This window comes from Carassius carassius, chromosome 19, assembly GCF_963082965.1.
Source record: "Carassius carassius chromosome 19, fCarCar2.1, whole genome shotgun sequence".
NCBI lineage: Eukaryota > Metazoa > Chordata > Actinopteri > Cypriniformes > Cyprinidae > Carassius > Carassius carassius.
The window spans coordinates 8,410,760-8,423,729 of record NC_081773.1 but is presented as its reverse complement, the minus strand read 5'-3'; the positions used below and the strand labels follow the sequence as shown (position 1 = coordinate 8,423,729).

Genomic DNA, 12,970 nt, shown 5'->3' with positions numbered 1-12,970 from the left:
CACACAACCGTATCATTGTTTTCCCAAAAATACTGAGCAGCACAACTTTTTTCAACACTGATAATAATAAGAAATGTTGTTGAATAAACTGCATTTTAAAATATAATGATAGATATTCACCATTCACTGTAATTGCATTGAAAGAGAAAACTTAAACAAACAAACAAACAAACAAACAAAAAGATGTAAGATTTATTCCACATATGAAAAAGTGATGTAGGCCCAACGTGGCCTCCCTCTCCTGGGCATGAGGGTAAGACGGCGCCCCCTACTCCAGTTCGCTGTAACCATGGGGGCTGAGCTCCAGGGGCTTTTTCGAGCGACCCAGGCCCAACGTGGCATCACCCTCTCAGGCATGGGAGTGAGATGGTGCCCCCTACTCCAGTTGTCCGTAACCTTGAAGGCTGAGCTCCAGGGTTTTGAATGACATGAGGGTATATAATGATAGAATTAATTTTTTTGGTGCACTAATCCTTTAAGTAAGATGAGCAATGGTTTTAATCCTAACACAGAGAGGACATTAGTCTTGTAAGATTAGTCCCATGGTAGGCAATGATCTGATGCAGCGTTCAGGCCATTCCCCTTTACAACTGAAAATGATATATAAAAGGAGCACTTAGATAATAGAGGAACAGCATATTCATTTCTGGTATTCACTTCATTTAGTGATTATTTTTTGAAGGTAACATTTTACAACAAGGTTTAATTCATTAATGTGTTAGGTATTATGAAATAGCAATATACAATAGTTTTACCGGATGTGTAAATCTAGGTTAATGTTAATTGCTGCATGTTAATACATTTTTAGCTTGTCAAAGTAACATTATTTAATGAATTGACAATCACAATAGAAATTTTATACTACAATATTGCCCCAATTAACTTTAACGAACTTAGAGAACAAAACAATAGCAATTTAAATGCCTTAAATTTCTTTTTTAAATGCCTTAAAAAATTTTAATGCCTTTATTGTTGTTCATTATACCTAATGCATGTATACAGCCAAACCAAATGGAAATATGATGTCATAATATGTTAAATATGTTAAACATCACAAATGAGTTTGTAAAGTGCTAATTCCAAATTAACTTCAGAACATACAAAGAAGGAAAATTAGCTACTGTAGTGCAGTTTTCTACTCTTATACAGTCTATGTACAGTCTTTTCCCGTACTGCCCAACAGCTATCCTCCCCTGACCTCTTAAACCCCTTACAGCATCTTATAGAATTTTCAAGACCATTTGGCTTCTAATTACCACAAACAAGCAGATCGAGGTTTTTGGCCCTCTCTGTCCTGGAGAAGAAATTCTGAAGCGACAGCCCGGGGGAATGCTTTATTTTTGTGATGTATAAAGCAATAGTAGACCCCCTCTCTGTCTGTTTTAGATCTCTCTCTCTCTCTCTCTCTCTCCTTATTTCACTCTATGTGTGGTGAAGCCGTTTGTCAGTGGTGTGATGGTATCTTTGCCTCAACATGTCTCCTGTCACACTCTGTAGAGGCTGTAAATCATACGGCATACCAGTGCCAAAATAAACACACCTCCACGTTACATATTTCTGACCAAAAAAAAAAAAAAAAAATTAAAAAATTTTTGTTAACCTGAATTGAAGCACTGATAAAATGTGAAGGCCTGCCTAGAATAAGCAAAGGTGTTCCGCCCTTACAGTCACTGTAAACACATCCTTAAACAGCTTATTGCTTTCAGAAAAAATATATTTCAATAAATTAATAAAAAGTACAAATAGACAGTAAACGGTAAGATAATAATAATTAGAATAAACTGTTCTTTCACCAACATGGTACTTCAGTGTCAGTGTAAATATTATTAATTTCATTGCCTTTTTAAAAAACAATTATAAGAAATTAATAGGAATAAGCCCAGTTTTGTTTTTTCTGTTAATTGAAAAACGTGTGATACTGTATGTGAATAGAATAGAATATAATCCATCTACTCATTAGCAGACATTTTTCCTTTGATAGAATAGAATAGAATAGAATAGAATGGAATAGAATAGAATGGACCCCTCTCAGTTCATCAGACTGTATTCAATGAACTGAGTTCTATGTTATAATAACATAACATCTTTTCATTCTTAGATACTGTTTGTTCAGTAGAATAGAATAGAACATTCTCAATTCATCAGATTGTGTTCAATGAACTGAACAGAATTCAACAGAGAATCCCATGTTAATAGAATAGAACATAATATTTTAAAAATAGAGAAGGTCCTGTTTTCAACAGATTTTCTTTCGCAAATAGAACAGAACATCAATTCTACCTTCGAACAGAACAGAAGTGAACATAATTGTTCTGTTCTATTCCATGAATGGAATAGAATAAAATAGAACATACTTTTATTTTCATGTTAAAATATTTTCTGCTATTGCAGTATAATTTGTTGAGAAATTTTACAAGCATTACATTTGATGAAACCTACTAAACATCCCTAGGAGCCAGTCGAAGTGGGTGACCGGCTCAACCAATGGCACATATATAAATTTGTGCAAATTTATAGGTTGTATTTGCACAGATTTATGTAGAATTATAAGATTGATAGTCAGAGCTGAAGGTTAAAGCTGACACTGATGCCCTGAACCATGAAATGGATGTTTGAGCTATGTGTACACTGCTATGGAGGTGTCTTTAAGGAGCGTCCATGTGGGACCGGCCTAATTTAGCTCTCACAGAAGAGGATTCTGACACAGATTGTGTGTGACAGCTGTTTCCTCCCCCACACACACAAACATGCTTTCAGACTTTCTCCCGCTCATATGCACACAGACACACAACCCTATTCAGAGATAAAAAACCTTCCTCTGGAAAATACAATTACTGTTTAAAAATGAAAAATTGGAATAAATAAATCCGGAATGGGTAAAATGGGTGAAAGTTTAAAGGTTGTGAACCACTGCTGAGAGATGGATTACAAAAACCAAGATGCTGATATTTCGTATGTGACATTAAAGCCAATTAAACTCATTCACTCCCTAAAAAAATGGATTATGTTAAAACTGTTTGCATAGTTTAATGCTTCTCTATGCTTGTTGTGCGGTACTGTGTTTATCATTTTCGCAGTTACAGTAGCATATACAAAACATATTCACATTAAAAAAATTCCGCCAGACAATCAATGTGTATAAATTTGCAAATATGAAAATAAAACCTCAGAGCTGAAAGAGGCCTGTGAGACTGTAGCTTTCTTTAGCCCTCTCACATTCAAACAATATTGCCATCCCGAGAGTCCCAAAATCTCATCAGAAACACTTTATCGCTTTCATTGCTTCACAGTCTCCACAGCGGATGCTTCCCCACACACCAGTCCTAGACTCCTGCAGTATATAAATAAATAAGCCAATGAATTAGCAAACTCTCTGACAACTCCAATTGTGTGCTGACAGTGCTGTGGGGCACCTGAGCATCTGTTTCAATTCACACCTCAGCACTGTCGAGTAGCTCTTCAGAGGCTGGGAGGAAGACAAGCCTTTTGGGGAGTTGTGGGAGGTCTTGACTTAATGCTTATTTTCTTTGGGTGAGTTGTAGCAGTAGCAGAGTGAGGGTTGGTCTAAAACAGCTGGTCTTAAAGGGTTTTGCTTCAGGAAACAGGTTTTTATTGCTCAGAAGTTGCTTTTCGAAGCTCACAGGATCAGGGCACATACAGTACAGACCAAAAGTTTGGACACACCTTCTCATTCAAAGAGTTTTCTTTATTTTCATGACTATGAAAATTGTAGAGTCACACTGAAGGCATCAAGGGCTATTTGACCAAGAAGGAGAGTGATGGGGTGCTGCGCCAGATGACCTGGCCTCCACAGTCACCGGACCTGAACCCAATCGAGATGGTTTAGGGGTGAGCTGGACCGCAGACTGAAGGCAAAAGGGCCAACAAGTGCTAAGCATCTCTCGGGGAACTCCTTCAAGACTGTTGGAAGACCATTTCAGGTGACTACCTCTTGAAGCTCATCAAGAGAATGCCAAGAGTGTGCAAAGCAGTAATCAAAGCAAAAGGTGGCTACTTTGAAGAACCTAGAATATGACATATTTTCAGTTGTTTCACACTTTTTTTGCTATGTATATAATTCCATATATAATTCCACATGTGTTAATTCATAGTTTAGATGCCTTCAGTGTGAATCTACAATTTTCATAGTAATGAAAATAAAGAAAACTCTTTGAATGAGAAGGTGTGTCCAAACTTTTGGTCTGTACTGTATGTTCTAGTCAACTTTTTATCAGATGTTTCTCCTAAGGTTTTTTAGATATTTGTTGGTATACAGTAAAGTAAAGTGCTACAGTTTTTAATTTTTTTTTAATTGCCAGGACCCATTTTAGGTAGCTTTTTCATAACTGTTCACACAACAGTTTATAAGAGGTACACCGTGGATCATTCACCATTGCTTTGGCACAAAATGCTTTCAGTGACTACATCTTTAAAATGGCATTATTCCTTTTTCACTTAAACACAATTATATGTAATGCAATTACATATGTTAAAATAAAAGGGATAGTTTAAGTCACCTAAAAATGTAAATTCTGTCATCATTTACTCACCCTCAATGTGTTTCAAGTCTGTGATGAACATAAAAGAAGATATTTTGAATGTTGGTAACCAAACAGTTTTTGGTCATGACCTACAGTATATACAAAATCTTTACTTGTCACACAATTTCTAAAATCTGACACTCAAACAGTAGAACCACACACCAAATCTCCAAAACACTAATTCTTGGCCTTGACTCACTTTTTGCAAAACACAACACACAGTTCTCTATGTAACACACAAAAATCTAACAGGAATTAATATTACGGCAATGGTGTTTGCTTTTGAGATGTGTTTGTGATATTCTGAATGCAGTGCTTCATTTTCCAAGAGATGTGAGGCATTTTGCCTTTTTTTTTTTGGATTTGTGTGTAAAGTTTTGAAAAAAGAGGTTGTTTTGAAGTTGAAGTTTTGAAGTGTTAGCAATTAAAAAAACAACAACTTATAGTTCAATAATATAAAACTGAATAAGACAGAAATCTGCTCCTTCGTTGTTAGTGTTTTTTAAGGTCACTATATTACAAGTGACAGCGACAACCTTTGCCAGAGTTATGGAAAAATGACTTAATTTGAGACATGAATGAAGTGTTTTGGAAGTGTTGTTGCGTTCTGGATGTGAACTTTACATCTATGCCAAGCTGAAGGTTATAAAAGAGCACTGCATGAAGGGTTTTGAAAACTGACATATATATTGAGAAAAAAGTTCTATAGCGATAAAAAAAACAAAAAACAAAAAACTTAATGTAGAAAAAAAAGAAGCTCATACTGAAATCTCTGATATTCATTGCAGGCTTTATGTGTTCAGATCTTCTCTAAAAATCCAAATAATATAAATACAATAAAGTCTCCATTTGATCAGTTTAATATTGTTGCTCATAACAAACAAATCCTGTAACAGTTATCAAAAAGATCCATCAATATGCAAAATACACCATGTTTCTTTTTTTATAGATTTTTTTTTTACTTGTAACTATACTGACATAAAGAAAAGGAACTGCAAATGATGTAAGTAAGGTTTTGATATATTTCTATATTATGAAAATAACTCCACAGGCTGAATGGAAGTATAATCTGTTGGGGACTAAGCCACTGGGACTGCTGTGTGGTGACAGCTTTCACAGGATGTGATTTAGCCAAGACTCCCATGTTCTCTGTTCCATGTCGCTTCAGTCTGACGAGACTTTCCATCTTAATAATGAAACACCCAGCCCCTGGCCTCAGTCTCTCTCTCTCTCTCTCTCTCTCTCTCTCTCTCTCTCTCTCTCTCTCTCTCTCTCTCACTCTCTCTCTCTCTCTCTCTCTCTCTCTCTCTCTCTCTCTCTCTCTGTGTTGTTTTTTCTGTCACTCAGTAAAATAGTAAAATAGCAACTTTGCATTGGCAAAGCATTAGTAAATAAATAGTTTCAAATTATTGTAATTGTTATTGTTGTTAATAATAATAATGAACATCAAATGAAAAAAAATATATATAGCAGAACCACACACCAAATCTGCAAAACCATAGACTAATTCTGGACCTTTGACCCAGTTTTCAATTCATAAAAACACACAGTTCTCTATGTAACACACAAAAATCTAACATGAATTAATATTACGGCAATGGTGTTTGCAAATGTTTGCTTTTGAGACGTGTTTGTGATATTTTGAATGCAGTACTTCATTTTGCAAGAGATGTGAGTTGTTGAAAAAAACTAATAATTTTTGAGGTGGTAACGCCTTCTAGCGGTCGAGTTATCAACCGGTTGATGATGACATCACTGTGCGCCGGAAAACATTTTTGTCCCGTGTCATGACGTCAGCAGCTTGACAGCTCATTCGGACACTTGTTTTGTTCGTTATTTGCTTCTCTGTACTAACAGAGCATTTTTAACATTATGAGCTGAGGGCACGTTTGTCATTTTCTGTATACAAACGCCAAACCACATGCCACACCATGTCTTTCTTCGTAGATTCAGTGATTATGTTCACTTCTCAGGTATGTCTTATCTCTCGCTCATTAATAAATGTTTATTAGCTTCAACAACACGAACACAAACACTTCCTTCATTGTGCAGTGAACCACATGTTACCAAGGTTAAATGCTTAAAATGATACAAAACAATTAAAATACTTAAAAGGTGTCTGTCTGACTGTGTCTTCGTCTGTAACAGATGCCTAATAATAATAACATAATTATTGTTATTATTTACTTTTGACAAAACACTACAGTATTATTTCGAATAGTTAAATGTTGATAGTTAATATAGTGTTATTAGTAGTTTTGAAGGTTTTTGCTTTATGTGTTGGTTTGTGTATAATGCAACATATTTATGTGTTTCACATAGAAATGTTTGGAGGATGTGTTAAACATGATTTTGTGTCCACAGGTGCTGTTTTTTGGGTTTGGGTGGCTGTTTTTCATGAGGCAGCTGTTTAAAGATTATGAGGTATCATGCGTAAGAGTGTAGATTTAGACCAGTGGTGTTGACTCTGGGCTGTCAGTATTTATAATCTGTCTCAATTCCTCCTCAGGTTCGACAGTATGTTGTGCAGGTGGTCTTTTCCATCACATTTGCCTTCTCCTGCACTATGTTTGAGCTCATTATCTTTGAGATCCTCGGCGTATTAAGCAGCACGTAAGTATTCATGACTAAAAACCAGTGGTGAGAAAAGTAGACCAGATGCTCACATGCTGTTTGTTTGTTTTAAACAGGTCCCGATATTTCCACTGGAAGCTGAATTTGTATGTAATATTACTGGTTCTGATATTTGTGGTGCCTTTCTACATTGGCTACTTTGTGGTCAGTAATATACGATTACGTAAGTGGATTTGGTTCTCTCTTTATATTTTGTAGCTTTCAATTTGCTTGTTTAAAGGAATAGTTCCCCCCAAAAATGAAAATTAGCTAAAAATGTTCCTACACTCAGACGATTCAATATGTAGATGAGATTTATTTATTTTTTAATAACTTACTCACCAATGGATCGGTGATGTCAGAATGAGTACATTTTCTTCTTCTTTTCTGGGTGAATTATTTATTTATATTTGCAGAAAATTTTATTATGCACCCTACCCTTTTTTTCCTGCTATTTTACAGTGCAGAGACAAAGGTTGCTTTTTTCATGCGTGGTCTGGTTCACATTCATGTATTTCTTCTGGAAACTGGGCGATCCTTTCCCTATACTTAGTCCAAAACATGGTAGGCACTGTCAACATAAAACTTTCTATGTATTTATAAATGTAGCATAATATTTCACAAAATCTGTAGACACAATCATTTGTTATTTTGTAATATTTTTGGAATAATGTGCACCAATGATTCAAGCACATTAACAATAAATGTGCTTTAGGAAAGTAAATATATTACAAGTAATAATGTATATGTTTTTTTTTTTGTATTCCCAGGCATTCTGTCCATAGAGCAGCTGATCAGTCGTGTGGGGGTCATTGGGGTCACACTGATGGCTCTTCTCTCTGGCTTTGGTGCTGTGAACTGTCCTTATACATACATGTCATATTTTCTGAGGTATCTTTGCTCTTAGACACATAAAATAACAGAGAATAGCCTGTTGTATATTTTATATGTAAGATACTAGATGTTTGTTTGCTCAGAAATGTGACAGACAGTGATATCCTGGCCCTGGAGAGAAGACTTCTTCAGACTATGGACATGATTGTCAGTAAAAAGAAAAGGTAAGCAGTATAAAGAGAGGGATCCAAGCAGACAGGGGAAACATATTCACAAATCTTGAGTAGCTGTTTCTCCAGTCTTCAGTGTCTCATGATCCTTATTATGCTGAAGATTGTATGTTAAAACATTATGTTGAAAAAAAAAAAAAAAATCTTTCTAACCCTACATTTATGGATTTTATATGACCCAAAAATAGTAAATAAGTAGGATTTGTGACAGAACCATTTTTTTTTGTCTTTTAAGAACTTTTTAATATCTCTTTGTAGGATTGCCATGACAAGAAGGCAGATGTACCAGCGTGGAGAGGAGCAGAATAAACAGACGGGATTCTGGGGGATGATCAAGAGCGTGACCTCCTCACCATCAGGCAGTGAGAGTATCCTTAATGAGCCAGTTCGTCTGAGGCAGCAGGCTGACAGTACAGGTCCTGAGTTACTAATTCAGTCTCATTTAGAAGAGACCCAGCAACCGGAGAGTTACTGAGATCACATTTCATCACCATTGTGCCTTAATTGTCTGAACCAAGCTCTTAACTCCTGTTCGCTCCCTGAGGACTGCCACAGCAATTTAATTTAAAGCAGTAGCTAATGGGCAGTAAATACTGTGTGAGGATGTGCATGTTAAGTAGATTGGTTAACCTGCTGGCTTAACACAATGCTTCTCAATTGGTTATGGTTCAGGACCCAGATTTTACAATGCATCTACAAAAGCAAATAATAATTTGAATGAAGTCAGACATTGAAATGTGTTATTAATTTATTTTTTAAATTTTAAATAGGCTTTTCAAGGCTGAGAGCACTAATTTTTGGGGGGTAGTGAATGTGATGCACTAGTTTAGGACCACAGGCTCCTCTAAAGGGATGTTTGTTTCTTAACCTTGGCACGGCAGATCTTTCTTTGATCCAGCAGGAAGTGGATGCTCTGGAGGAGCTCAGTAGACAGCTTTTCCTGGAGACTGTGGACCTGCAAGCTACCAAGGTATTTAAAATGAAAAATAGTTGTATTTATATGCACAGGGATCCCATGCTCATGTAAAACAAGGAAGTATGTATCAGGCAATTTAAAACATTGTAATCTCCAGGACAGACATGGAAATTAATAAAATCCTAAAAACAAATAATTACAGTTAGTTTTTCTTCTTTCCTTTTACTTTGAAGTATCAAGAAAATATCCAGTAGTGATAGTCATGGCAATTCTTTGGTCAAAATATAAAATCTTTTATATAAATAATAGTAAGTTCTTAAAACACTATAATGATCTTATGTCTCTGTATTCAAAGGAACGGATCGAATACTCAAAAACATTTCAGGGGAAATACTTCAACTTCTTAGGTTATTTCTTCTCCATTTACTGCGTGTGGAAAATATTCATGGTAAGAATTGTTTTTGCTCATTTTGGCTGGCATGTATTATAGACCATTGTAAGAATGTGTCCTAATCATTGACATAATGTAATTATAATGTAATTCTTCTTAGGCTACTATCAACATAGTGTTTGACCGTGTGGGGAAGACTGACCCAGTGACGAGAGGAATCGAGATCACAGTCAACTATCTCGGCATTCAGTTTGATGTATGTTATCATCAGTTTACTCTGCTTCATATATATTTTGGCAAGCTAAATGTCTTTTAAGCTTCCCTATCAGACTTCTTATTTCATATTTACATTTTTTACTCCACTTCTGATACTCAGTTGTGAGTATGAATGGTGTAATTCACTATTATTAGAAACATATTAAATGTTTTTAAAATTATAAAGAAGTCACTTATACTCACCCAGTCTCAATTCACAAAAATATAGCAAAAAACAATAATATTAAGAAATATTATAACTATAAAAAAAAGAACTGTTTTTTTAAAAGAACTCTTTTAATATACATGTCTCTAATTATAATCAATGTTGAAAACAGTTGTGGGAAACCTGATACGTTTTTTTTTTTTTTATTCATATCAGGATTATATCAGTTTTCTTGAACAGAAAGTTTGAACTGAAGTTATTAGAAATAGAAATGTTTTGAAATGTATACTTTCTGCTTTTGAACAATTTAATGCATCCTTGCTGGTTAAAAAAAAAAGAAAAGAAAAAGCTACTGACCCCAAACCTTCGAACAATAGTAAATGTTATGTTTTTTATTGATAAAACCCTCTTTACATTTTTAATGTCTCTTTATCTCATGGGAAAATCTTCCTTCTTGTGTTTCTGTGCCCCCTATTGGCCAATATATAAAACTATAGACAAATCAGATGTTAGCACGGTTTTGTTGCAGTACATATTACCATACCAGTTGTTTCTTAACTTATTTAATGATAGTATTTTTATTTTATTTTTATAATTACATTTGTTAGTACACACTCATGTACATAGTTGTTGCATATCCACTCTAATAGACTTTATTCTTCTGACTGTGATTGTATATGCATGCTGTGATTGTATGTGCTGTGTCAGCTGACATTTACTGCTTTGGCTGGCAGTTAATTGTTCCCCAGCCTGTTAAATGACGGTTTAATCTTTCCCCATGAGGAGGTAATGATTCAGCCTCTTAAACATGTAATCTGTGTCCGGCTTCACTCTTGCTCTCTACCGATAAGGGCAAATGCTGCTCATCCCTTTCTAATGGATAAAGCCTCCCAATTCATGTGCAGAAGAGCTTAAATCTTTGTTTTCCCACAGGTCAAGTTCTGGTCTCAGCACATTTCTTTTATCCTGGTGGGAATCATCATAGTCACGTCCATACGAGGCCTTTTAATCACACTCACCAAGGTAATAAAGGATGAACGTGTTTTTTTCTCATTTAGTCTTATCACTTAAGGGGAAACGGTCATATATTACTGTACGTGTGCGTAGGCGTGTCGGTTCGGTCGGTGTGGAGGGAGCAGATTATTTCCTTGAGCAACTGCAACGTGGTCTTGCTCGAATTCAGTTTCTAAGAAGCATTAATGTTGTTTAAAGCTAATGAAAAGCAGTTTTGTTTAATCTCTCTGTTTTGTTCACAGTTTTTCTATGCCATCTCCAGCAGCAAGTCCTCCAATGTCATTGTGCTCGTCCTGGCTCAGATCATGGTGAGACATAATAATAATAAAATTAATAATAATAATAATAATAATAACTGTACTAATTGTAAGTTTTGTTAAAATGATAGTCCACCCAAAAAAGAAGATTCTGTAATTACTCACCTTCATCTTGTTCCAAAGCGGTAAGACCTTTGTTCATGTTTGGAACACAAATTAAGATATTTTTGATGAAATCCGGGAGCTTTCTGACTCTGCATAGTACTTTCTGACAGCAAGAGTACTATCACGTTCAAGGCCCAGAAATGTAGTAAGGACATAGTAAAAATAGTCCATGTGACAGCAGTGATTCATCCTTAATTTTGCTAAGTTATGAGAATACTTTTGGTGCGCAAAGAAACCAAAATTAACAAATTTATTCAACAATTTTATTATTTTAACAATGTCCTTACCACTTTTCTGGGCCTTGATCATTTTAGTACCCTTGCTGTCTATGGAGGGTCATAGAGGTCATGGATTTAATCAAAAATATCTTCAATTGTGTTCTGAAGATGAACGAAGGTCTCACGGATTTGGAAGTAATTAATGACATAACTTTTATTTTTGAGTGAGCTGTCCCTTTAATTTCAAGGCATATACAAACATTTGATGTATGATATACAGTATGCATTATTATTGATTATGATCTACAAATAATTATTTAATAAATAATTTTTTTTTTAAGAAATTATGTTTGAAGACGATTATGTTGCAAAATAGTTATATTTTAAATAAACGTTCTTTATATTAATCAAAGAATGCTAAAAAATTTATCACATTTTGCACACACACACACACACACACACACACACACACACACACACACACACACACACACAAAATATTAAGTAGCACAACTTTTTTAACATATATAAAAACTGTTAGAGCATATTTGCATCAGCATATTAGAATGATTTCTGAAGGATCATGTGACACTAAAGCCTGGAGTAATAATGCTGAAAATTCTAATAGAAAATAATGTTTTACAGTATTACTGTTTTTCAGAACAGTACGAGAACAGAACATTCAGAAATGAGAGAAAAAAAACAAAAGCTACTGACCCCAGACTTTTGAACAGTAGTGTAAACGTGTTTAGTGTTTTTCCAGCGGAAATAATGGATAACTTTTAATAATTTAAAAAATAACTTTTTGGTGATTTTGAATAATAACTGTTTTTGATTCCTTGTCCTACTAATATTTCGAGAACCCTCCTCATATTCAAAATGGTGCGTCATCTCGGTCTCTCTCTCCCACTCTCTGCTGTCTGTTTGTAGGGCATGTATTTTGTGTCGTCTGTGCTCCTGATGCGGATGAGCATGCCTTTAGAGTACCGCACCATAGTGACGGAGGTCCTGGGAGAACTGCAGTTTAACTTCTACCACCGCTGGTTTGACGTGATCTTCCTGGTCAGTGCTCTCTCCAGCATCCTCTTCCTTTACCTGGCCCACAAACAGGCACCTGAGAAGCACATGACCCTGTGACCTCATCAGAGAGAGACGCATGGGACTAAAGAGTCTCTTTCTTTTGTCTCTCCCTTTAGAAGGACTTTTTTGCCTCTGCCCTGTAATGAGCATTTTTGGGTCTGTATTTCCTGAATCAGGAGGTGCCCAGAAACTGTGTTTATATGACTTTGGTTTCAAAAAATGCTGATTAGCTGTATCATTTAAATATAATCAAATTAATGGAGGGGACAAAATAATATAAAATTTCCTGT

General features: G+C 35.4%; 1 protein-coding gene across 1 annotated transcript; it reads left to right on the top strand.

The window, feature by feature from the left end:
* The first annotated feature begins 6,285 nt into the window (after positions 1-6,285).
* Positions 6,286-12,754, top strand: si:ch73-390b10.2 (Golgi pH regulator). The gene is made up of 14 exons (XM_059499695.1): positions 6,286-6,514; positions 6,906-6,965; positions 7,051-7,154; positions 7,232-7,338; positions 7,617-7,718; positions 7,925-8,045; positions 8,132-8,212; positions 8,477-8,586; positions 9,100-9,188; positions 9,490-9,582; positions 9,686-9,781; positions 10,880-10,969; positions 11,203-11,268; positions 12,531-12,754. Exons 1-14 carry the CDS (start codon positions 6,473-6,475, stop codon positions 12,735-12,737), a joined length of 1,368 nt encoding a protein of 455 aa, XP_059355678.1. The 5' UTR covers positions 6,286-6,472; the 3' UTR covers positions 12,738-12,754.
* Positions 12,755-12,970: the final 216 nt, after the last annotated feature.